At 38.4% G+C, this 27,279-nt stretch overlaps 1 protein-coding gene across 2 annotated transcripts in view; it reads right to left on the reverse strand.

Moving 5' to 3' along the window:
* nphp4 (nephronophthisis 4) overlaps nucleotides 1–27,279 on the reverse strand; it is a 204,936-nt gene that overhangs the window by 121,672 nt on the left and 55,985 nt on the right. For both annotated transcript variants that reach the window (XM_083555325.1, XM_083555324.1), the window contains exons 8-9: nucleotides 8,207–8,367; nucleotides 1,514–1,628 (exon numbers count right to left, since the gene is read on the reverse strand). In XM_083555325.1, coding sequence (XP_083411451.1) covers nucleotides 1,514–1,628; nucleotides 8,207–8,367 — 276 coding nt within the window. The remainder of the gene's footprint in view (nucleotides 1–1,513; nucleotides 1,629–8,206; nucleotides 8,368–27,279) is intronic.

Raw genomic sequence — 27,279 nt, forward strand, 5'->3', positions numbered from 1 at the left:
GATTCTACAGGAAAGAAAATGCAAATATAAAAATTGTTTATTAAAAAGCTTAACATGTTAACATGGAACTGTTTTGGCTGACATTTCTTTAAAATGTCCAGCTTTTCTTATAATGTCTGTCTTTTAAATGGCCTTGTAAGTGTATATGCAACCTAATCAGTTCCTTCTTCGCTGTAAGTCATTGTTGAATGCACAATGCAGTCTGCAGCAGATGTGATTTTAGAGATGACAATGCAGGGTTAATTCAAAAATAATTAACCGATTTTATTACGCAATATTTTATTAAGGAAAAGAAATACGAAACTCCAGCCAAGTCACAAGTATTATACTCACAACCAACTTAAATAACTCATCTTTCAAATGGTCACTGACTCTTTGCATGATGATGCTTGAGAACTGAAGCAATGCGTCATGATATTGGTTCATTCTTTTTGAATAACCCTGTATATATATATATATATATATATATATATATATATATATATATATATATATATATATATATATATATATATATATATACATATACACACATACATACACACACACACACACACACACACACACACACACACACACACACACACACACACACACACACACACATACAGGTAGTCGGTTACAATGACCTAATCATAATTTTAAAATAAGTTAAGACCTAGCCTACCCAAGAGTCTTAAAGAAAGTGATCAGTATGGGTTAGTATACTGTAATTTCATATTAATTTAATAAATTACAGTACATAATTGAGCAAAACAGAGCAATTTACACTATTGGACTGTATAAACTTTACACTAATTAATATATGTATGTGGCAGTGGGTGCATGGACGAGTGGTGGTTCATGAGTAACAGGTGGCGTTTACGCTGCTACTGTACATTTGCGTGCCAATTAAAAACTTGAAGAAAATAATAAAAAAATTGACTTTTTCTTTTAAAAAAATCTTTGACTAAGTTTTTTCATAATGAGCAACCAGGTGGAGGTGATGGTGCAAGAAAAACAATTTGAGGAAGAAATCTTGTAGGAACCGAACTGAAAAGAGAATGCAGCCCGTGCATCTGGCCAATCAGCCAATCAGTCATTATTATTTTTATATATATTTTTTTTTTCATTAAATGTCAGTAAAGCATAGTTAATAGAAAGGCTTTTACTTATAAAGCATGACATTTATGGATTTACAATAAAGAAAACATTGTCAGATAAAGCTTATAACCAGTTCCAGTAAAATAAATAACTATAAAATTGTACCATCTGTTCTACGTCTTTTTTATTCTTTTTCACTCTTTTTACTCTATATTTATTATTTTTGTTCTACTCTGCAGGCTTTTATTTTCATCACTTGTTGTGTCTCTTATCAGTTTTATTTTGGTTCGACTGGTGTTATGCTGTTATTTTTTTTTTACCCCTTTTTTCTCCTCACTCTTGTAGTGCTGCTTTTGAGACTATTTTGACTGTGAAATGCACTACACAAACACAGCCAACCCGATTTAACACTTGGACAAGCACGCGTTACCTTTCCGTCTCCGGCGAGGGGAACGGAGAAGACGTACTCCAGCTGGAAGAGAAGGCTGAAGGCTGGGTGCTTTATCATTCGCAGCTCCACTTTACCACGGAGCATCATGACGGAGCTGGAAGAGAGAGAAAGAGAGAGAGAGAGAGAGAGAGAGAGAGAGAGAGAGAGAGAGAGAGAGAGAGAGAGAGAGAGATATGGCCATTAATGCTCAGCACATGCATTATCAGCCAGAAAGACTCAAACTGTGTATGTCTACCACGATTAAAGAGATCTATTTACTGTGGTGACTCACAGCACCTGCTCAGGGTCCTGATTCATTCATGTCACAATAAGCAGCTTGCACTGGTCCCGTACCCTCATTTTATAAACAGGGCTCCTTTTGCTAAAATATTTCTGCTAATATTTTACTGCTTTTCTCAAATAATTGTATAGCTCAAGGGCATTGTATTCATGTAAAAACTATTGAATTTCTATTCACCAAATGTGATTGTATGCATGATTACAAGAATTCATGTGTTTACCTGAACTCAGAAATGAACAGAAAAACCAGGGTAGTTGAAACTCTGTGGTCAGTTTGTGCGACACAAGGTACATTTACAGACTCAAGCCTTTATATGGTGGGTCACTGTCTTTCATGGATTTTCTTCAAGGACATCTGAGCACACTGCCATAACTGTGCCTAACTGTAGGGATAAAACTGATCAGGTGATACCCAGAAACTAGATTTATCCTGACACCAAGCTTGGCATAGTGGCGGAAATATCCGGGTGTCTGACTATTCCTGTCTTATTATGTCTTCAAAATAAAGTTAACCGTTCAGACTTAACAGCAGAGATGAATCTTAAACAGGTGATGAGCCATACCTGGAGATTCCTTGATACAGTATAAGGCCGGCCATTTAAGCTTAAAGAGTTCAATCCTGGTTTTATAAAACCATACAATCAGATTTTTCTAAGTTTTCAGAATCCATTAGGTCTAAATGTCAGATTTCTTCAGTTCAGTTGGATGGAAAGCACTATGAATTGTCTCATTGAAACCCAACATCTATTGCAGCTTTAAAGACATTTGAAGCTGCAGAAATGTTGTGGTAGCTTTCATCAAATCTGGGCCTTGTTACAGTCCTGGATCAGAAAGCGTTGATCAATTTATATGGGCAGAAGTGTGACCAAAGAGGCTCAAAATCAAAGACGAAAATGCTGTTCTTTATATCGGATTGTCGATTGCACTTCTTTGCCTTCTGTACCTACTGGATGAATCTGCTGCATCACATTGCATGCGTCACGCTGTTACCTCAACCCAACACAACTTAATACTAACGTAAATGTTATTTGCACTAATGGTGTGCTGCTTACCTTTTCCTGTACATCTTTCTATTAACTATTGCACAAAACCTAATACTGTTTTTATTATTTAGTTATTTGCACAATTGGTTGGATACTAACTGCATTCCATTGTCTCACTCACTAACTCTCCAGTGACCAGCGAAAAACCAGAAAGGTTAAAGGCCAAGACATGCATTAAACATGTGAAAGAAGCCACCGCCTCTTTCTGAGCTACGACTGCACATACTACATCACAGAGCCACAGATGCGTCATTCTGATTGGAAGGAGATACAATTCTTCCAAGAAGAGTGTTGTGAGAAATTTCCCAGGCATCTACAGACAACAGGAAATATATACTGCAGTACACTCGGAAGCGAAATGGTTTTAAAATGCGCCACGCATACGGTACGATATATTAGCTTTAAGAAAGTGCTGCGGTACGTCTTTAACGCCAGTATAATAAGAACTGCCAAAAAAAAAAAAAAAAAAAAGCACTGAAGCAATGCAGCAATGCAAATTATTTACCATTTAAAAGGTACTTATTTGTTTTTCTTCTTTTATTCAGCTGCAGTTTATAGCGGCACTATTTTTGCTAATCTGTCCCGTTTAAGCGTGTACACTAAACACGGCTTTAACAAATTAAATAGTGCAAAGAGAAGCAAACTCATTAGTGGCCAATCGAGCCCAGTGTGGGAAAGAGCTGTGAGAGATTACAGTGGTGTACAAGGCTAGGATTCCACTCTTCAACAACCACTTGGCACTAATGAGGGAAATAATTGACTCATGCATAAGCAGGAAGTGTACTGTGTGCTGGTGCAGTCGTAGCACTGTGCATATGATTATTAGGAGAAATAAAAAAAGAGCGACGCTGGCTTAACTGTTAGGGATTTATGGATATGTCGGCTTATCGATCGGAGGGTCATGAGTTCAAATCTCCGCCTCAGTGGTTTCTGACGCCAATAAGAACACATCATTTCTCTTGCAATGTTTATGGGATCCCAATATTGAAGGGAATCTCTCATGAAGTGTGAACTTGTTTTGAGAACAGTCTGGACATGATAGCACGAAAGCTTGAGTAAACTGTTTCCAGACTGCAGGAGGCTCACCGCTGCGGCCTGGGTCCGATCCTTGGTCAGGAAACCAACCCCAGCCACTCTCAGTGCCGATCCCAAACCCGGATAAATGAGGAGGGTTGCGTTAGGAAGGGAATCCAGCGTAAAAACATGTGCCAAATCAAACATGCGGGAAAAGCTAAAAGAAAGTTTTTATCCAATAAAACCTTTTTCAATCGATCATGGTGTGCTTCACCCAGAGTGTCATTCAAGCTAGACCCGCATTGCCGCTTGGTGCTATCCACTTAGATTAACCATCCGGTTTAGCGGCAGTTCAACAGCAGAACATTTTGAGTGGAATAAATGATGGAAGAAACTCCTGACTCGAACTTGCCACAGCACCTGTGGCCTTCTTTGCACAACTCTTTGTTAAACTGTTCAAAAGATAGTTTTGAGCTCATGATGATTTATTAGATATTATTAAATCATAATTCTTAAATACTTAAGTACATTTAAAGGCAAATAGTTTTGTACTTTAACTCAAGTGAAAGTTTAAAGGGAGCACTTTTACTTTTACTGGAGTCATACTCACTTTTACCAGTCTTATTTACCTACTTTTAATTACCGTATTTTTCGGACTATAAGCCGCTATTAAACAATGAAGCGGCTAATTTATGAATTTTTCCTGGGTTTTTCCAGGTTTCACAAACTTCAAGCCAAAAAACGTAGCATCATCAGCATTAAATAAGATGCGCTCCCACTGAATCGGGCTGCACCACATCATAAATATGGATGATGTTCCTCTGACGTTTGACCTGCCGCTCACTCGGACTGTCTACAGGAAATGCGAATCATTCATCACACTGAAAACAACCGTGCATAAAAAAAACACACTTCACCTGTGTTCTGAGCTGCACGGCATCGGGAGAAAAGCTTCACCGATGGTGATTTTTAAACGCACAACGATGCCAAAAGATAAACTCCCGAGAGAAAGTGTTGTGAAAGGAAGGAGGAAGACGGTGAACAATGACTTTCTTGGTAGGCTACTGTTTAGATACAAGCCGTGTAACAGACACTGTCTTTCGTTAAAGTCTGTGTAAAGTTCATTAGTTTCAGTGTATACACCTGCGGCTTATAGACAGGTGCTGCGTATTTATGTTAAAAAAAAATCAGTGCTTATATTTGGGTGCGCTTAATAGTCTGGAAATTACGGTATAAAGAAATACTAAATAGCTACCCGATGCAAGTTAGTGAGGTTAAGGTTTGGTTTATGCATAGCATTATTTCTCTGTAATAAGAAAACAAGTCAATATAATAAAATGAGAGAATAATAAATGTAATGTGCGTGTGCTTGTGTGTGTATGTATGTGTGTGTGTGAGCACTTCGGTGAAATAAATTTCAAAGGCATGCTGTAGATCTCAGGGGTCTAAAGGAGTCAGAATTTAATATGCATTTAATTAGTGTAAGTAAATATATTAAAGCAGGTCTTGGACCTCCTTGCAAAGTGCAGTGAGATTAAGGGAATTCTTTGCGTTTGTGCAATGCAAAACTGGAAGTTTACACACACAGGGAAATTGATAGAGCTCTTTAAGGGCTAAGGAACAGTCCTTAAGGGGATGGAAAAAAAAAAAAAAGAAAAAAAAAGCAAGCAGAAGGATTTGAAATTCTTAAAATGAACGCTGTTTGAATCTGCCAGCGCTCTGCTATAGACCATACAAACAACCTATTGGTTTCTAAATTGGATACATGAACACAGATGTGCAAGACAAAAGATAATGAGTAAAAAAAAATAAAAATAGGAGATTGGAGTACTAAAGTTGGGCACAATTAGTGCTACTATACATGCGTGGTGTGGAAATCTATTAATTCCACCAAAACACCTGTCATGTCTCCGTCATGCATGACAGTCTGGCACGCCTAATTTGCTCTCAACAGTCTGCTTTCACCTTTCCCTCACACACACACACACACATTCGCACACATACAAAGTCAGCAAGATGGCGGCAGTGTCGAACTGTAAACGCATTGTTAATTAATCACGTTCTCTGTTCGACACCCCGAGAACCTCGTCGAATTCTTCACCCGTTCCCCTACACCGGTAACTAGATGACTGGAGGCTGCGGTTGGTCTGCGCGTTAACACGTAGCTGCGACACGTTCTGGTGTGAACTACGAGATCTCGCACGTCACATGCGGAGAGCTGAAAGTGGAGTCGTGAGAGACAACATAAGGGAGATGTCAGCTCGCTCTCGCTCTACTGTTCGTCTTCTCCCCGTCGCCGTCAGGTTTTAAATATAGCCCTGTTTCTAGGCATACTGGTGCGCACAGCACAAGCTGCGAAATAGGGAGAAGTTCGGCGCTCCGTTCTTGACTTTTTCACCTCGTGGCATTTTCGCCGAGCCGACATCCAGCACGAGCTAATGAAGCAGAACTTAACGTGAAGGAGGCCGCGGAGGGGATCCTCATCCGGCCAAAGTGGAAACGCTCTGAAGAATGCGGCTCCGAAATCGAATCGGGTTTGCGTCATAAATTATGAATCGCTCACATGGAAGGTGTGTAAATCATATTGAATTTATACCTGATATGAGTTCTAAGGCGTGATGAATAAAAGACTAAGGAGATGGCAGGGGGCAGTGTGGAGAAAAAAATGAAATAATAAGGTGACATACATAGTGGGTTAAAGTTTCTGGAATAAGAAGGCAGCTAGTGGAAATCTAGAGTAAAGAGGAATGCCAGAAGATGCAAGGTTAGGAACGGTGATAAGTGCGAAGAACAGGGTGAGTTTAAGGTTTCCATTTAGCATGGAAAGCTTCGGCTGCCTTAGTGCACTGGTGGTTTAAAAACGAGGTAAAGGTCTGCACAACACTCCATTTAATCATCTGTGCCTTTGTGCCTACATTACAATCACGTTCCTGGCAATATATTAAAGTCATATTTAAGAAGTTAACTCAACATTTGATGTGTGAAACGCGAAATAGCATTCACATAATGAAATCCTGATTATTTCTACAGTTTATTACATGGGAGGTCTGAATTCTTGAGACTTAGTGCCCGGAAGGTGCGCGTTCAAACATGTGAACGCACTGGTTACTTCCAGTCAGTTTAATCACTGTCATAGAAAAGTGGAAGCTCAATGGCTAAAATGTTGAACCTCTGATTAAAAGTTCAAATTCCAAAACCATAAAGATGTTACTGCTGGGTCCCTGAGAAAGGCCCTTAACCCGCAACTGCTCGGTTGAATAAAATATAAATATAAGTTGCTCTGGTTAAGCTGCTCTATCTGCTAATTGCTATAAATGTCATTTAATGCTCTGCTTTATAAACAGCCATAACCATAGTAACAGTTGCAGCTACAGATGGATGCAGAGTGAGACAGCTAATTGTAAACATTTCCTAATTACCTTACTAAGCTAAATAGTTGTAAAAAAAAATTTTTTTTTGCAGATCATTCAACTCATATGAACACAAGATTTGTGTCAGTTGGTTATTTGCCTTACGGGACATGCATTACAGTAGTGTAATGCACACCTAGCTGTAGATTATCCCTAATATACTGTACATCTAAAATCTACTCACTTTAATCAATAGATATATGGTTCTCTTTTGGTTATATCTCAATCACAATTGAGGTTATGGCATTTTACATTTTGGTTACATAAAAAAAAAAAAAAAATGGTAAAAACGAATTTAAAGACATGATCCTTCCTATTCACTAGTGTTTTTACCAGAAACCTAATGGTGACATAAAAGCCAAAAGAGCATTTTCTCTTGGAGAGAAATCTGGACTAGGTTTCTCAAATCGATCATACATGCTGAATAGGATAATAAAACGAGTGCTCAACTACTACAATATTTTATGTGCAGGAATTTGAAGAAGCTTGGGCTGAATGGCTACACAGATTTAGTAATTTATTTTTTCATAAAAAATGGTATTTGCCCTATGAAAAGACTAACCTTGGAACTCTTGGAGGCCATTACAGAAAACAATGGGATATGGTAGAAATCAGAAGGAATCAGATCCACCACCACAATAAATGAGAAGCACCACCAAACTGCCACTGCTGGCCCTCAGTTACATATAATCAGTTAAATTATCTAATATATTGTGCAAATAAGATATATGACAAGGGCGTTTGCCAAATGCTATAAATGTGAAGAACAAATTAATAGTATTCATCAAATTTTCAATATTTTTATAAAGACCTTCCAGAACCCACACAATTGGAATTATAACAGTCCAATAATTTGGAATTTAAAACATTGCATTACCAGACAAGTGAAAAATAAATTTTAGAAGGACATATATACCAGGACCCACCTTTGCTTCTCAGTAGAACTCTTTTTGAGGTCACTGCTTGCTGCAGTCATTGGCTCAAGCACCATCACCTGAGGTCCATCCACCCAGCCAAGGCCATTATGGACACCAACGTGCAGCCTTCGCTCTTGCACCACCATCGAGCGCATCGCCGCACCCATTCTCTAAAGTGTGAACGCACATGAAGACATGTATCATCAAACATGTATGATCGAACATGATGACTTTACAGGTCAACCTTTTCTCTATAGTTGACTAAACCTTTTTAAATAACCTCATAAATACATAAATAGTTTGAAAAAGTTAGAATAGCATTTTAATGTTTTATTGGTCAAATTTAGAAGATTAAATTGATGTTTGTAGGCATAATGTATATAACAGCTGGTTAGATTTAAAAAAAAGATAATATTTGATGTATTTATTTTAGGCAAAATTTTAACATATCAAATTTTAACATGCCAAACTTTAATCACAATGTTCAAAAAATCCATCTTGAAAATGTCCTTGTAAGTTTATTTCATGACCCAATCAATTACTTCCCAGCCATAGTGGAATAAAAAAACAGCCACTGTATCCACACGAATATATTTGAGCTTGTGAAATTCGTGAGTTCTGACTAGTGCGCTCTCTGACCATCGAATAAAAGGACGTAAAAAAAATGCCGTTTTTAAAAATATATCCTGATTAGTGTCGTTGAATCTTAAAAAAAAAAAAAAAAATTAAATAGAACAGCTACAAACTGTTACATTCACCAAAAGTTAAACACAACACAATGTGTTGATGAAATACTGAATTGCGGTCATGAAATCGTAATGTGTGCAAAGGTTGTGACACATATTACATTGAAACCGAAAGTTAAGGCTGCTAGATGGTCCCGGAGTCGCCAACTCGCGATCTTATTGGTTAAAACAACATGTGCTTTACGCTACATTCGCCCGAACTGCTGATTTCAAAGGCCATACGGCAGATTTCTTTGACCCCTAAAATATGATTAGATAGAAATTTCAATAAACACAGACACTCCCAAAAAGCAGCTTAATCAAGAAAAAGCTATTAAATGAAGAGAAAAGACTATTGTGAATAATTGGATACATATCAATGAAATAAATATATTAAAAGTTATTGATTCTGCTCTTTAGACCAGCAGAAAAGGCCTTGCTGGCCCTAATGGCTTGCCATTGATTTGATATTTAACCACCAATAGGCTATGGTCTGCTATTAAAATTTACACAATTGCATCCTCAAAAAACATCCTAATTTTGCAGCAAACAGACTAAATTGAGATTTTAGGTAATGAACTTCCAAAATATTCAAGTAGGGGGAAATAAAAAGGGGTCAAAATATATGCAAGGAACTGTATGATCTTAGGATGTTTTTTGGCCGGAAAAAATAGTGGTAATTGTGTAGAAATAATAACACGTGTGAGGCACAAATGTGACAAATCACACACACACGCACGCACGCACGCACGCACGCACGCACGCACACACACACACACACACACACACAATGCATTACACATATGCCCTATATGTGTTTAGTCTGCAGAAGCATCTCAATTGGCAAGCCTTGGTAGTGATTAATCCTCGGAGGAGAATGTGGGCTAATGTGTGTGTGCGTGTGTGTGTGTGTGTGTGTGTCATGGTCGCATGGTAATGCTGACATCCAGTCAGTTCTGTCCTCTGGGTTTCTCTGTTCTTTATCGATCACCTCTCTCCTCTGTTTCTAATCAAAGAAGGGCTTCTTCTCTGCGAAAGCAAGTGCATGCTGTTGAAATGACCGAAGAGAAAAAAGTGTGGTGTGGAAAGCAGCCAAAAGAAAACCATTTGCATATTTATGTAAGCCAGATATAAACATAGCAAGCGTGTACTGACTAGCCTGTGTGTAAGTCTGCATTCCCAGACTCACTCACTGACCAAAGAATTTTTTATTTAAAACTTTTACTGGTAAATATCTACAAATACCCACAATAATAAGTGCGTGTAATATTTAAAGACTAGCTTTAGATGTTCAGCCTCATTCTGTGATCTTCCTTTGCTTAGCTTACTGTAATGAAGTTAATGCAACTGAGTGTCTTGTTACTAAAAAGGAAAAGAAACAAAATGGGCATAATGATTTCCTTTTTTTATTAGAAGGTCCGCATTAATATAAAACCTGTGCTATGTGTACATTAAAGTTGGCAACACTGCTCTCAATGCTGTTAGAGCTCTACTCATTCTGACCAATCAGAAATGAGAACTAAACAATACTGTACAAGATAGAAACCTAAACAACCTCCATTGGGCCATAAGCTGAATAAAATGCATGTTGAGGAGCTTTAATCGGTTTTAAAGCTTACTATATTCCATTGCAGATGAGAGAAAGAGAGGGCATTCATTTCGACAGGAAATATGTTATTAAGAAGCAACAAACCTTAAAATCAGAACAGTGCTGAAGATTAGTGCAGTTTCGCAAACTGGTGACGTTTAAACCATTTTAGACAATTAAGTCAATGCACTGTTATGTTGTTTGCATTCATAATAATAGCTCAAGAGGTGAATTCGGTGGTGAATGAGTCGGAAATAAGACCCTATAACAAAAACAAAAAAAAAGATTAAATCAAGTATAGTTTATAGTTAGGGCAAGAAATTTTAGATACACAACACTGTATGTCACCCAAATGAGGATGGGTTCCCCTTTTGAGTCTGGTTCTTATCAAAGTTCCTTCCTCATGTCATCTAAGGGAGTTTTTCCTTGCCACAGTCACCATGTCTGCTCATCAGAGATAAATACACATCGTTCACCATAACTATTAAATTCTGTAAAGCTGAGACAATGACTGTTGTGAAAAGCGATATAGAAATAAACTTGACTTGACTGGCTTTAAATTCAAAGTATAGTAGGACAAAAGAGCATGCTTCAAACAGACTCAAGGTTTAATACACTAGAGAATTAATTAAATATGAATTAATTATATCATTATATGAATGAATTTACAATCTTGTATAAAATTTTACATTTGAAAGATGCAATGCAGAAAGTAGGACTAAAGCGCTTTCACATATCCATTAATCAATACCCAGCCATGTTTAGTAAACATATTTGTGAAAGAATATATGACACCGCTACCACCACCACAGCATGCTTTTACTGTCAGACACCTGCTGCTAAGATGTATTAACTGCTAAGCTCAGTGGCAGAAGCAGTCGGAAGTTGTTTATCACAGTGGTGGGTTTACGCGAGGCTGCATCAAAGATGAACAGCATTTCTTCACCATTTTTTACCCTCTTTCTGCTTTCTACCCAGACCACCCACACTCTCGCTTCTCCAATTAGTATATCAGGTGTGCTGAGGGTTTCAATGCAGGGCTACAGAGAAAGGCAGCGAACACACCCTACTCGACATGGTGATTCATACAGCAGAAGCAGAGGTCAGCAAGAAGAGTGCCAAAACTTCTCCTCAAGTAGACATAATTCAATTTAGTTTTTTAGTTCAGCTCCAGTAAACCAAAATGACAGTTTTGACTCACAATCCATTATGAAACCATGGCTGAGGCATATAGAAAGCAAACAATTGCTGAAAATGTGTTTAAAAGTGTTGAAAAAGAAAATAAGATCTATTCTTTATGGCATTTATTAAATCATATGATTTGATAAAATTATACTTTTGATTCAACAATCTCTTTGAATCAGAGTTTCAGCCTTTTGAATACTGATAAATGTAGGTTAGAACCAGAACATAATCAAGAATCAAAATTGGTGACACATGTCCGAAATGGTAATGTGTAAGGAACATTAGAAATGGGTTGCAAAGTCACTTTTCTGAGCCGCACATTCACATTATAAAAAAAAAAAAAATCATATTAAAAACAAGCATTTGAATTTAAATTAAGGACATGTCCGTGCTAATATGTTTTCGTTGTATTTCTCTCGGATATGTTTTTCTCTCTGTTCTGGCCTTCCATTCACACTGAGATGCCGTTTGTGGTCAACGAAAGCGTAACTTCTTGAAAAAGCTTTCTTGGACTGTGGAAACAGAGGCTTTTAAAAACGATGACGCACTTTTAATCATGTGATGGTAACTTTCCTCAACAAGTTTAAATTAATGCCAGGTGGAAATTATGCAGGTCGAAGCTTTTTACGTTTTACAGTACACAGTGCACAGTACAGTACATGGAGGTAAGTGTTTCAGAAGTTTCAATGTGAATAAGCAACTTTTCAGAAATGGTTAAAAATGATGGAGTGAACGCAGAGTGTTTGGCGAAAACGCCGTTTTTAAATTAGTGATTAGTTTAGATGAAGCTAGCGCATGTAGGACGTTTTGGAGACAAGGTGAGGGAGGCTCGATTGAGATGGTTTGGACATGTGCAGAGGAGGGACATGGGGTATATCGGAAGGAGAATGCTGAGGATGGAGCTACCAGGAAGGAGGAAAAGATGAAGGCCAAAGGGGAGGTTTATGGATGTGGTGAGAGAAGACATGCAGGTAGTTGGGGAGAAAGAGACAGATGTACAGGACAGGGGGGTATGGAAAAGGATGATCCGCTGTGTCGACCCCTAATGGGAGAAGCCGAAAGAAGAAGTGTAGATGAAGCCTTAAAAGGAAAAAATAAAAATAAAACGGGTACAAACTGTTACATTCACCAAAAGTTAGACACAACACAATGTGTTGACAATAAATTAGCATATAGTATGCATTTTGCAGGTGACGCTGGCTACGTAAAGGCATGTGTTCCTCACGCAAATTTGTTCAACCAGGAACCTTCTCTCAGGGGGAAAAACCTCTGTTTTAATGTTCAACATAGTACATTCGAAGGCTTTCCCCAGAAAGAAGGATGGGAAGGAAGATTCAACAATTTCTAAGAAGGAACAGTACAAGAAGAAACAAAGTCTGATTAACTAAAATGGTGCAAATTTAATGCCTATACGTTTGTTCCATATAATTATTTATCCCTGATAAGCAAGCCAGTAGTGATTGTGGCAAGAAAAAACTTCCTGAGATGGTATGCGGAAGAAACTTTGAGAGGAACCAGACTCAAAAGGGAACCCATCCACAGCAGCCATTCATTGCAGTTCCATTGTTGAGATGTGTAGTAAAAGGTGTGTAAATGTAGAACTATTCATGCAACCTGTGGTCCTGAGCCATTTCTGTTCTGTGCTGGTCTGTTGCAGGCTAAGTGTCTAATGACTTTCAATCAGGCATGCTTTTTAGAATACTAAGCCATATACTATTCAAATTGAATAGTAGAAAGTAACCTGAGCACAGGATCAAACCATCTACCATGAAGAGGCTCTCTGAACCACTGTAACACCTCAGAACTATCACATTTCTCCTTTAAAATTTAAAATTGGAATTCTTTGCTTAATATTTTAATATAGCACTTTGGTTTGGCATCAGGCAAGCAGTTTTTGATAGCTTACACTCTGATCTCTGGGACATTAAGGTATTCGAAGAGCAGCATCAAGTAATTAAATCAGGAAGTGTTGTGACTGGCTTGAGCAAATGCCTGCCACGTATGCCAGCAGTTTAAAAGAGCAGCGGAGACTCAATTGCATTAATACACTCATTAGAATTCATGATGCTGTTGTACTTGGCTTTCCTCACGACTGAGGCAGCCCTTTCTCGAGAGTTTGTGGGATTTCTCAATAAATCATGAGAGAATAAATTAGGAACAGGACACACGCTTCAGTGGAGAGCCTTACCGTTGTTTTGCCTTCCCCAGCCTAGAAGTAGGTTTTAATGTTTTGGGTTTATGAGAAATGTTTTAATTAAAGAATGGACAACTTTTTGAATGTTGCCTGCAGCAATTGACAGGAGAGGTAGTTATAGTTACAAAAGAGATCCTGACATGCACATAACAGCTTACATTTCTGATTATTTGCAGGATGCTATGCATGGCTTCCTCTATTTATCACAGGCAATTTCCTCCCCACAGGAGGGCTTCACTCAGAGGTCTCCAGACACCAGGGATCAAGTGGGATGAGACACACATCCAGAACCCCAACTCTTCCTTCAATCCAGAGAATCATTATGACTGGGTGTGGCATCAGTTTCAAAAGTCACAAACCCCAGGTGACAAGAAACTTTTACTTAAACTTTTAGAATACCAACCGAATTTAGGTCGACTATAAATGTAAATAAGGCATTTTTGAATAAAACTTGGCAAACAGACATTCATATAGCATCTAGTTGCGACTAGAGGTGTTTATCCACACTGGGATCCCACGCGACGTAATTAAATGTCATGTGGTTGCTTTTAATTTCAAGCCGGTGAGCAGTCAAACACGAAGACCGCAGAACAATCGAAAGACCGTTCTCGTTAAGCTGAGTGTGAACGATGAATTTAAAGCGATGCATTTGCTTCCTCGTTCATCTTTAGTAATTGTCCAGTCAGAGTTGGTTTACATAAGTCTGGGGGCTCCCAAGCAGTGCAGCAAAAATGGTTCCCCACATTGACCAGAAGTTATATGTTTGGTTTTGGGTATGAGGGACACCATTCTGTCTCTTCTCCATCAATTACAGCCACACGAACCAATCATGAGAATTGTGAGAGTGGGTTCTATTGGTCCCTGATCAATTAGCTTCACTCACCTTGCCATCAGGGTTGTTAACTATCATGTGATTAGTGGGTGGTAGAACTAAAAAAGCAACAGAGTGCCGGAAAAGTTATGTTTATATTATTTATATATTATAAATCACAGAAAGTCCCTGAGTTACAATAGAGATGCATTTTGATGACACCATTGTAACCTGAAAATATCGTAAGTCTGGACATGGTCCAGTAATCCTCAATTGGATACCCACCCAAAAACAAACACCACAGAGATTCTAATTCTTTAACAACTCAGTTCTTCTCTTTGTACTTGTACTTGCCTTTTTTATATATATTGAGCCAAGCCTAGTGTTTCCTCTTTGTAAGGTTCCTGAACCAGTACTGTTGCTTGACTTTGATTCTACCTTGCCATTTGGATTGGTTTGCTCTTTTCTCATTAACAATGAGCTTCCTGCATTTGACAAATTAATACAGATAGCAGCACTGTGTTACACTCTGTATCCTCACTTATAACATTTTTTTTGTAGACTCAGCTGTGCATTTTGCAGCCAAATTGTTAGTAAACCTAAACACTGGCATAACGAGCAAAACAAGCATCTTCATATTCTAATTCTTTCATATTGTTCGCACATAAGTTAATTACAGGGGAAAAAAACAGGGGGTTGAGACCTCGAGAACGATTTAAAATGAGGAAAAAACATAGAAAGTTTAATGTCAGTAGCATAACCCAGAACATCTGTTTTATCTTTTTTTTTTTTTTTTATTCCTGTTCTTTTCCTCTCAGCTGCTGTTTTCTTTTATGCGTCCTCTCCTTCTCTCTCTCTGTGCTGCCACGAATTGTGATTCCTGCCCCCAAAATATGAATATTTTACAGTTAAGAAGCTTAAAGGGAACAATGAAATGGCCTGCAGTTAAATTATACCCGATTTTCATAGCCACAGAGTGGAGAGAGAGTGGGAGTTTGAGAGCAATACAGAAAGAGAGGGAGAGGGCGGCAAAGAGCGAGCATGGGAAGAAAAAAAAAAACGACAAAAAAAAAATTATTGAAAGGAATCGAATTTAACAATATTAAAGAACGGAGAAGAGGAAAAAAGTAGTCTTGACTCCGAATGTGATGACGCTCGTCCTCCCTCTGCAGTTTCATCGTCTCTGCTGTGAAATGTCTCAGCTCGAAAAGGGTCACACGTCATTTAGCTCAGCTGCTGTAGCAAAAGGTCGTCTGACTAGACAGCCACCAGCCCACTGCTTGAGCCACAGCGCAGACATTACATAAAGATACAAATCAGACAACACACACACAACCGGAGACACAGAAAATTTTCCAGGAATAAGCTGTTCGCATGTTAGCAAATAAGTGGAATGGCGTGCGGTCATGGAGAGGGCATTAATATACTTCAGACACCACACTAACAATCTCTCTGGGAAAAAAATGCTCCTAACATGTCCCTCTTCTTATTAAAAGAGAGGTACCATTAATGGCACATATCTACAAATCTGTAGTATAAATCCATCATTTAAAAAAACTGCACGAGTTCTTCAAACTTTGAAGGCAATGTTAAAGGTTTTTGTAATTAATTTTGTAATAAATGTACAAAGGGAAGTGGTAGCACATGGGATAAGATGTTGAACTTCTGTTTAGAAGGTCATGGTTTAAAACCCAATCCACCAAGCTGCAAGGCTCTTAACCCTTAATTGCTCAGCTGTATTACAGAGAAAACTGTAAGTTGGGTTTCTGCCAAATGCCATCAATTCAAAGCAACAATGTTGGATTATTTCTTTATTTTTTTTTTTTATATATATATATATATATATATATTTCTGATAAGATAAAATCTTTTAAGATAAAACTAGCAAAGTAGGAAAGTTTGTCCTGCTCGCTTATTTTACACATATTAGTTTGCGTGGTTGTGCTTAGTTGTGCTCTGGTGTTTATTGTTTTCTTGTATTGATTTGACTAAGAATAAGCAGAGCATAAAATATCTGTATAAATGTATGCAAGCTGTGTTTTCTCTGACAATGTCCAGTCCGATTTACTGTCATTTCAGCGTTATACAATACAGTACACTGAAAAACAAAACGATGTTCTTCCAGATAGAAGGCGCTGCATGAAACCACATAAATGAACACAATAGAATGGAAAAACACAACTATGTAGAATACTACACAAAATTCATGAGTGCAACAATATTTAATGCAAAAACCATGAAAGACCGTAAACACAGTAACCAATAGAATAGATGCTTACAATATAAACTTTAGTTGTTCAGGCTGCCAAGGAGACAGTACTGTGCAGGCAGAACATTTTTAGTTTGTATTAGAATACAATAGTTAGAATTCGTTTGTAATTGATGATGATAGATAGCTATTGAATAGTTATTGAATAGAAAAGGATTTCATGGCTTTTCTAACATTTGCAGTTATACCAGGGACTCGAAAGTTTCTGGGAAGAAACCTACAACAATGTAATCCAGTGAACACATAAACCAGGTTTCTTTTTTCAACCTAAGAGTGTAGTGTCTCTTTAAAGATTTACTATTAAAACAAATTCTAACTACGTGTTGTACTCAAATTCCCGTTATGTGTCTAAAATACATTTTATAGGTATACTAAATTCACATTTTGAAATGCAAAATACATACACCACCTGAACTACTGTATATTGATGTGCTTTTTGAATATCCCATTCCACATTTCCACTAGATTTCGAAGTGTGATTGTGAAGATTTGTGTTCATTCAGCAACAAGGGTGTTAGTAAATATAGGTACTGATGTAGGGTGAGGAGACCTGGGGTGCAATCAGCGTTCCAATTTATCCCAAAGGTGTTAGGTTGTGGTCACAGTTTTATAACAGACCACTTCAAATCTTCCACTTCAGTCCATGTAAACCATATGTAACATGTTGGAAAAGGTTTGGGTCTCCTAGTTTAAGTGAAGGAACAATCTCATGCTACCGCAGTGTGGGGAAAAACCACATACTGCGTGGCTGGAAAACTAAGCTGTTACAATACTTTTGTCCATATAGTGTATAAAACATGAAAAACGAAGTAGCATTAAACAAGGTATCATGCGTTTTAGACTTTTGCGTAATTTTTGTTTTTTATCAAATTTCTTCTATTTTATTTAATATGAAAAAAAGGCTTGCCTTCGTCCAAAACAACTTTGATGTCAAGAATTTATCGGATTTTTTCTTTTTTCAGCAAATATAATATAGTCTGTGTTGTTGTTTTTTTTTACAAGACCTTGAAGTGCATGAGAGAAAATACTCAGTGCCCCTGCTTTAACCCCAAATTGCTTTGAAGCTCTAAATTCTCCACCGCTGTGAATGAAGTAATGGATGAATGAAGATGAATGAGGAAGACAAATGGCACTGCAGAATGAATGTATTGCTAAAAATCAATTCCCTATCACCAAGCTGAACCGATTTTCACCCGCTACGCCAAGACGCACGCCTCCAAAAATACAGAAATCAAATAAAAGAACTGAATAAAATCTCTTATTTTAGGCTAAATAGAGTGAGAAACTGTCATCTTTGCTCTTAATCCGAAAGTGATGACTTCGTAACGACTCGTGAGTATAATTGCTCGCTCATAAGCACTCGGGTCACAAACCTGAAAACGTCCCATAACCCTGCGATTCTAATTTACGAGGACATAGTGAACTACAGCTATTATGTTAGAACACTAACGGGCCATGTCACGGACCATGAGTCAACGTCATCTGATCGATAGGAAATTACATTACTGCCGGATTCGGCTTCAGATAGACAGTATTGATAGACCAGAGAAGGCAGAAGATGAAGAAAGGTTTGGGACACTTCCATAAATTTCGAAGCCAAAGAGTTCCTTTGCCAGTAGATCTACGATTATAATAATAATAATAAAAAAACATGTTTAATAGGCCAGCTTGAAACACTTAGGTAGAAGGTAGCATGATAATTAATTAAATAAAACATAAATCAGTGTTTAAGAGCACTCACCTCATTGCAGTTTAAATCGATATGATGACCCTAAAATGGCAATGGCCCTGACAAAATTTAAAACTAAGTGTTAGAAGATGTAGTATAAGAAATAGATGCTGATGATATTATGGATACAAACCATAATATGTGGTCTTGATAACATGATGGACATGATGTATCTATTATAATAGTATGATAAAATAATAAGAATAGAATAGCTATATCTATAAGAAAAGATAAGGTATGTCTTGTCTCGTTTTTACTATATTGGTGATCTGTGTTTTTTGCACTGTAATACCATTGCCTGAAGTGTTTCAGTGCAAGAAATTGGCTAGGGGTTGAGCAGAATTCTGGTCGAATCAACAAAGGATCTCAGGCCAAGTTTAAACAATCTATTAGCATCTATTTAAATACTGAAAGAAATTTTGGATTAATATTCACACCTTGTACAGTATTTGTTGTCGTAATGGTGATCAGATCTCCTGTATCCTGTATTATGTATCCACAAAAACATTCTAACCCCCATCCTGAAGTACCAGATATCATGCACATTTTAGAGTTTGATATAAAAGCATATAAAAACTCAAAAATGCATAAAGAGCAGGGTTTGCTTTTTAAAAAAATGCACTGGTTTTCTGGCATGTCTTCCATTATTTCTTGGAACATTAAATCTGCCCACATATTGTACCTGCTTCTGCTTCCACTGTACAAAACTCTTTAAAAGTGGAACACGTACATGCCTTTATATGATTTCATTGTTTTCTGAGTTCTGCTTTTTTTTATCGGTTTCTCAAACGTCTTCCTCAAGAGGTCCAATTCCCTCCAGCCGATCTGAACCCTAACTGAGTGCGGGTTTAACACTGAGCCAATAGATGTACTCAAATGTGTATTTTTTAATAGGGGTAGTGTGTTCACACTGAAATTCAGAGAGCTGTAGTGCACAAATAGAAGTGTAGTCCATTGTACATTGTTCAAAACATGTCATTGTAAGGACAATTGCCTCTTTGCTAGCTTCAGTCCCTTGAGGTGCTGTTGCTTTTTATGGGAAATGTAAGGATATCTATGGCTGTTGGATAAAGCAGCATAGAGAGTTTACACCACTGCCGGTGTTTGTAGTTGTAGCGAGTTAGAATTCAGTTTATTTTTGGTTTGTGGTGGTCGAATATAGTCCATGTAAAGACCTATTTAGTCCCATGTTCATTCATGTAGCATCTTGATCCTGGATGAAATAAATTTGTTAACGTTTCACTGTGTATTGTAACAGCTGTATATAATGATAATAAACTGACTTGACTTGTGTAAAAACTAGGGCTGCAACTAATCATTATTTTGATAATCGGTCAATTGATTGATTTTTTTTTTTTGATTAATCAATTATCAGATAACAAAACAAAAAAAGTTTAATTTGGAGTATTTATGAATAATAGTGTACTTTATATATATAGTGCTTGAGGCAGCCACCTGGAGGCTAGCTCGACACTACATCCAGGTTTCCTGAAGTCCAAGGCGATCTACCCAGTGGCAGTTCGCCTCAAGCCCCGCTGTGTCCGCCGCTGGCACTTGACTTTCCGTATGGATTATCATGCCTTTCCAAACGTTCCCACTTTAGACGCCAAATCATTTCTCGTTAGCCACATTCACGCTTCTGTCTACACACCTTACATTCATTCATTTTGTTTGTTTTTTAAACCACAGTCAAATCGTCTTTAAACCTTTTTCAGCTTTTTCTGGGGGTATCTTTGAGATTTTCGAGAATATTTACCAAACTCAAAAAAAAAAAAAAAATTATGTATTTGCATAATTTTTTTCAACTGCAACTTTCCATGAGGCATCTCAATTGTTTTCATGAATCTCCTGCAACATGCCCACTAACTGCACACTATTTATCCTGCTGCAGATGCAAATGTCTGGTGGAAAAATTACAATTTGGCAAAAAGACAGTTTGACCGAGCAAACAATGAGTCAGGTATTTTCGAGCACATGCTACTTCTGTCCAAGAGAAAATTAATTGACCCAATTTAATTAGGTGAAAGTCTTCAAAGTGTTTCCTCCAGCCTCCGGCAGACAGAGATGCGGCCCTTTTTTTTATAATGAGGACAAGCATGAATGGGAGACTAGAAAAAAAATAAATAAATAAAAAAAAAAAAAATAAAATAAAATAAAAATAAAAAAACAAGAAAGAGAAAGAAACAGTTTTAAAGAATTTAGATCTACACATTTTAGATTTAATAAAGAAATTAACTGTTGACTCTAATGTCTTCTCATTGGTCAAAAACCATTCGTTTTGATGTGTCTGTGTGTGTGTGTGTGTGTGTGTGTGTGTGTGTGTGTGTGTGCGCGCATGTGTGCAACTTGTGAGAAGTTGCTTGGCTAGATGAAGAGACAATGCATCAGGAGTCACCCCGTTGAAAAGGTCACCCTCCCACATGAGGGCCAATTAGAGACTCCCGTCAACCACAATCACAGCTGAATTACCACCTCCAAAAGGTGGCGGCGCAGAGGTCGCGTCAGGCAAGAAGCGAAAGACAAGTGCCACAAAAGATTGATAATCAATCTCTCATTCTCGCTCTCTTTCACTTTCGCTCACTCGCTTTGTCTGCTTGTGTAGTTCTCATTAGGATTTTATGGAGACCAGAGGCACCTGTACGGCTCCTAGTGTCATTCCCAGATCTCAAATGCTCTCAGAGGCTCATGTAGCTACTTGATGGGCTCGATTTATTGAGCCATTAGACAAAACCTTGTGCACGTGTCTAAATCGGAAGATTTTCACAAGACGAGCTGCAGGAAAGGCATATTACAGATCTGCATTCTGATTGGTCAAAAGGGGTGAATCAATGATGTTTCTATAGTAACAACTAAAACTAATCTTAATACAAAAATACAATATTTAAGTTATTTTATTAAGCAATGTTTCATTTTAGTCCACAGATTCTGCACCCACCTGTTTCTCCCAGCATTTTCTGTTTTATTTGAAAAACATCTTCATTTTATATTAGGGGGGGGGGGGGGGGGGGAGTTGAGGGGCTGGGGGGTTTCCTGAAAATTCTATAAAAGTGTGTAGATAGTTGTAGCTGTAATCTGGTAAAAGAAAAATACAATCTGACAAATTTTGCATTTGAATTCTTTCTTAATAAATAATAATTCATTGCACATTGCTGTGGCACTACAGGGATAATTCAAGTCAGCACTTACGGTACTATGAAGTTGCTCTTCTTTAAATTAGCTATACAGTATTAACTTTTCTTAGTAGGTGGTGCTTCTATTGCACTTTTGGACACCATATTCAGAGATGGCCTAAACAATCCACTGTCCTCACTCCTGTTAGAGTCACAGCACCAAGATGCTCCATGTTTGCATAAAGTTAAACTTTTCTCACATTCTTTGCACCACTGCCCATATCTCATTCATTCATTCATCTTCTCCCGCTTATCCGTAATTCGGGTCGCGGGGGCAGCAGTCTAAGCACTGCTGCCCAATCCTCTCAGCACCGGTCCCTTACGGTCCCTCCTGCAGGTGGTGAGCCCACGGGAAGGCGGCCCCACGTCGCTCCGACGTCACGGCCCTTGATTCATTTTTCTCGTAAGGGTCCCCTGGAGCATAGAGGGTTAAGGGCCTTGCTCAAGGGCCCAAGAGTGGCAGCTTGGCGATACCGGGGCTTGAACCCCCGACCTTCCGATCGGTAACCCAGCGCCTTAACCGCTGGAACCACTCCCCCTGCCCATATCTATTCACTTAAAAGTTCTCAACCCTCATTGCATTACAAATACTACATACAATCTTAAATAATATAAAAAACAACTCATTTGATCACCAAACCCTACAGCGATGCCTCATGTCAAATGTTTTTTTTTCTGCTTTTTGTTTCCAATCACTTTCTAAATAATGAATGCTCATAAGCATGACATATGCAACCGTGATTGAGACAAAAGTTAATGGAATATTGATTGCTCGGAGATTAGAAAAGTCCAAACTACAACAGACAAATTAATTTTCCCGACTTGCTCCTGATATCCATTTCCCCGTCCGGAGTTAATTACTTGCTTAGAAAGAGAAAAAGAGAAAAAGACAAATCACAGCACTACAAAGTACAAACCATCAATAACACGCTGGAACGTTCTGTGGACCATGACGTCCTCCTGAGGAATTGTGTAAAACACACTCTAATTCGAAATTGCTAAAAAAAAAAAAAAAAAAAAAAAAAAAGACTGTCATGTTGATTTTGCTTCCTGCCACTGCTTGCAGCAGGTAATTTCCCCATCATGCATTATCAATCTGCTGTGAGAGGAGGTTCACCTGCTAATAGGTTTTGTCCTGGTCTGATGATCATGACACAGACGTGGAGTCTGGAGTGTGGACACGGGGGAAACGGGTAGAAGTAAAAGTGGTGTCGACGCGCACACACACACACACACACACACACACACACACACACACACACACACACACACACACACACACACACAAAACAGCTGGTAAAGCTCACTTTAGCACTGCTAAACACTGATCTACATGAGGTTTTACACACTGGGATTATTTGCATGCTTGTGTTGGGGGGGGGGGGGGGTCTGATTAGCAAGTTTAATAATTTTTTTTTACACACACCTAGACACCAGCGAGTTTATGATCAGCTGATATCCAATATGGACATCCTGTTAGACACTAAAACAACTTTCTTGACACATTTTATGTAAATGTATACAAATTTATACAGAAAAGAATACATTGATGGTGACCTTATCATCGTAAATCTGCTCGAATCTTAACAGTGCCACAGACACCCATGGTCGTCAGTTCAGGAAAGCAAAACTGGCTGTGTTTCTGGGTGGGAGGAGTGCTGCTCTTTTCACTGCCAAGTGACACTAAGCGATTGTTTGCATCTGTGAGCTCATGTATGTGTAAAAGGGCGGATAGCGCTTTCATCAGAGTGTGTGATGGAGCATGAGCAGCAGTTCAAAAAGATGTGGGGGCTAGCTTCATGTGTCCTCGAGGAAGCGCATGTTAGATTTCACCCTCTGTGGTTGGAAGCTTCTGTACTTGTATTAGTAGTATAGATATTATTATTACTACTACTACTGCAAGTACTAGTATTTATATTACTACTACTACTATTAATAATGTTACTACATCTATTACCACTACAACTACAACTACTATTACTACAAGTGCTACTATTAATATTACTGCCTCTTTTTTCGTGTCACTCCGTCTCGCTCCGTCTCCATAGCAATGGAAGCAATAGGATCATGGGTAATGCTGACAAAAATGCCAAAAGTAATCTTTTTCCCCCCATTTTTATAAGAAAATAAGGCAGAATATATATATATATATATATATATATATATATATATATATATATATATATATATATATATATATATATATATATATATATATATATATACAGTGGGTACTCTTTTTTATTTTGCAGCCATTTGCTAAAATCATTTAAGTTCATTTCTTTTCCTCATGAATGTACACACAGCACCCTATATTGACAGAAAAACACAGAATTGTTGACACTGTTGCAGATTTATTAAAAAAGAAAAACTGAAATATCACATGGTCCTAAGTATTCAGACCCTTTGCTCAGTATTTAGTAGAAGCCCCCTTTTGATTTAATACAGCCATGAGTCTTTTTGGGAAGGCTGCAACAAGTTTTTCACACCTGGATTCAGGGATCCTCTGCCATTCCTCCTTGCAGATCCTCTCCAGTTCTGTCAAGTTGGACGGTAAACGTTGGTGGACAGCTATTTTTAGGTCTCTCCAGAGATGCTCAATTGGGTTTAAGTCATTGCTCTGGCTGGGCCATTCAAGAACAGTCACGGAGTTGTTGTGAAGCCACTCCATCGTTATTTTAGCTGTGTGCTTAGGTTCATTGTCTTGTTGGAAGGTAAACCTTTAGCCCAGTCTGAGGTCCAGAGCACTCTGGAGAAGGTTTTCGTCCAGGATATCCCTGTGCTTGGCCGCATTCATCTTTCCCTTGATTGCAACCAGTCGTCCTGTCCCTGCAGCTGAAAAACACCCCCACAGCATGATGCTGCCACCACCATGCTTCATTGTTGAGACTATACTGGACAGGTGATGAGCAGTGCCTGGTTTTCTCAACACATACCGCTTAGAATTAAGGCCAAAAAGTTCTATCTTGGTCTCATCAGACCAGAGAATCTTATTTCTCACCATCTTGGAGAACTCCATGCGGGTTTTCATGTGTCCTGCACTGAGGAGAGGCTTCCGTCGGGCCACTCTGCTATGAAGCCCCACTGGTGAAGGGCTGCAGTGATGGTTGACTTTCTACAACTTTCTCCCATCTCCCGACTGCATCTCTGGAGCTCAGCCACAGTGATCTTTGGGTTCTTCTTTACCTCTCTCACCAAGGCTCTTCTCCCCCGATAGCTCAGTTTGGCCGGACGACCAGCTCTAGGAATGGTTCTGGTCGTCCCAAACATCTTCCATTTGAGGATTATGGAGCCCACTGTGCTCTTAGGAACCTTAAGTGCAGCAAAAAAATTTTTGGAACCTTGGCCAGATCTGTGCCTTGCCACAATTCTGTCACTGAGCTCCTCAGGCAGTTCCTTTGACCTTAATGATTCTCATTTGCTCTGACATGCATTGTGATCTGTAAGGTCTTATATAAACAGGTGTGTGGCTTTCCCAATCAAGTCCAATCAGTATAATAAAAAATTTCTGGACTCAAATGAAGGTGTAGAACCATCTCAAGGATGATCAGAAGAAATGGAAAGCACCTGAGGTAAATATTTGAGTGTCACAGCAAAGGGTCTGAATACTTAGGACCATGTGATATTTCAGTTTTTCTTTTTTAATAAATCTGCAAAAAGGTCAACAATTCTGTGTTTTTCTGTCAGTATGGGGTGCTATGTGTACATTCATGAGGAAAATAAATGAACTTAAATGATTTTAGCAAATGGCTGCAATATAACAAAGAGTGAAAAATTTAAGGGGGTCTGAATACTTTACGTACCCACTGTATATATACAGTGCCTTGCGAAAGTATTCGGCCCCCTTGAACTTTGCGAACTTTTGCCACATTTCAGGCTTCAAACATAAAGATATGAAACTGTAATTTTTTGTGAAGAATCAACAACAAGTGGGACACAATCATGAAGTGGAACGAAATTTATTGGATATTTCAAACTTTTTTAACAAATAAAAAACTAAAAAAATTGGCCGTGCAAAATTATTCAGCCCCTTTACTTTCAGTGCAGCAAACTCTCTCCAGAAGTTCAGTGAGGATCTCTGAATGATCCAATGTTGACCTAAATGACTAATGATGATAAATAAAATCCACCTGTGTGTAATCAAGTCTCCATATAAATGCACCTGCACTGTGATAGTCTCAGAGGTCCGTTTAAAGCGCAGAGAGCATCATGAAGAACATGGAACACACCAGGCAGGTCCGAGATACTGTTGTGGAGAAGTTTAAAGCTGGATCTGGATACAAAAAGATTTCCCAAGCTTTAAACATCCCAAGGAGCACTGTGCAAGCGATAATATTGAAATGGAAGGAGTATCAGACCACTGCAAATCTACCAAGACCTGGCCGTCCCTCTAAACTTTCAGCTCATACAAGAAGAAAACTAACCAGAGATGCAGCCAAGAGGCCCATGATCACTCTGGATGAACTGCAGAGATCTACAGCTGAGGTGGGAGACTCTGTCCATAGGACAACAATCAGTCGTATACTGCACAAATCTGGCCTTTATGGAAGAGTGGCAAGAACAAAGCCATTACTTAAAGATATCCATAAAAAGTGTCGTTTAAAGTTTGACACAAACCACCTGGGAGACACACCAAACATGTGGAAGAAGGTGCTCTGGTCAGATGAAACCAAAATCGAACTTTTTGGCAACAATGCAAAACGTTATGTTTGGCATAAAAGCAACACAGCTCATCACCCTGAACACACCATCCCCACTGTCAAACATGGTGGTGGCAGCATCATGGTTTGGGCCTGCTTTTCTTCAGCAGGGACAGGGAAGATGGTTAAAATTGATGGGAAGATGGATGGAGCCAAATACAGGACCATTCTGGAAGAAAACCTGCAAAAGACCTGAGACTGGGACGGAGATTTGTCTTCCAACAAGACAATGATCCAAAACATAAAGCAAAATCTACAATGGAATGGTTCACAAATAAACATATCCAGGTGTTAGAATGGCCAAGTCAAAGTCCACACCTGAATCCAATCGAGAATCTGTGGAAAGAACTGAAAACTGCTGTTCACAAATGCTCTCCATCCAATCTCACTGAGCACAAGCTGTTTTGCAAGGAGGAATGGGCAAAAATTTCAGTCTCTCGATGTGAAAAACTGATAGAGACATACCCCAAGCGACTTACAGCTGTAATTGCAGCAAAAGGTGGCGCTACAAAGTATTAACTTAAGGGGGCTGAATAATTACGCACGCCTAATTTTTCAGTTTTTTATTTGTTAAAAAAGTTTGAAATATCCAATAAATTTGGTTCCACTTCATGATTGTGTCCCACTTGTTGTTGATTCTTCACAAAAAATTACAGTTTTATATCTTTATGTTTGAAGCCTGAAATGTGGCAAAAGGTCGCAAAGTTCAAG

The sequence above is a fragment of the Silurus aristotelis genome (genome assembly GCF_946808225.1).
Source record: "Silurus aristotelis genome assembly, chromosome: 11".
NCBI classification, from domain to species: Eukaryota; Metazoa; Chordata; class Actinopteri; order Siluriformes; family Siluridae; genus Silurus; species Silurus aristotelis.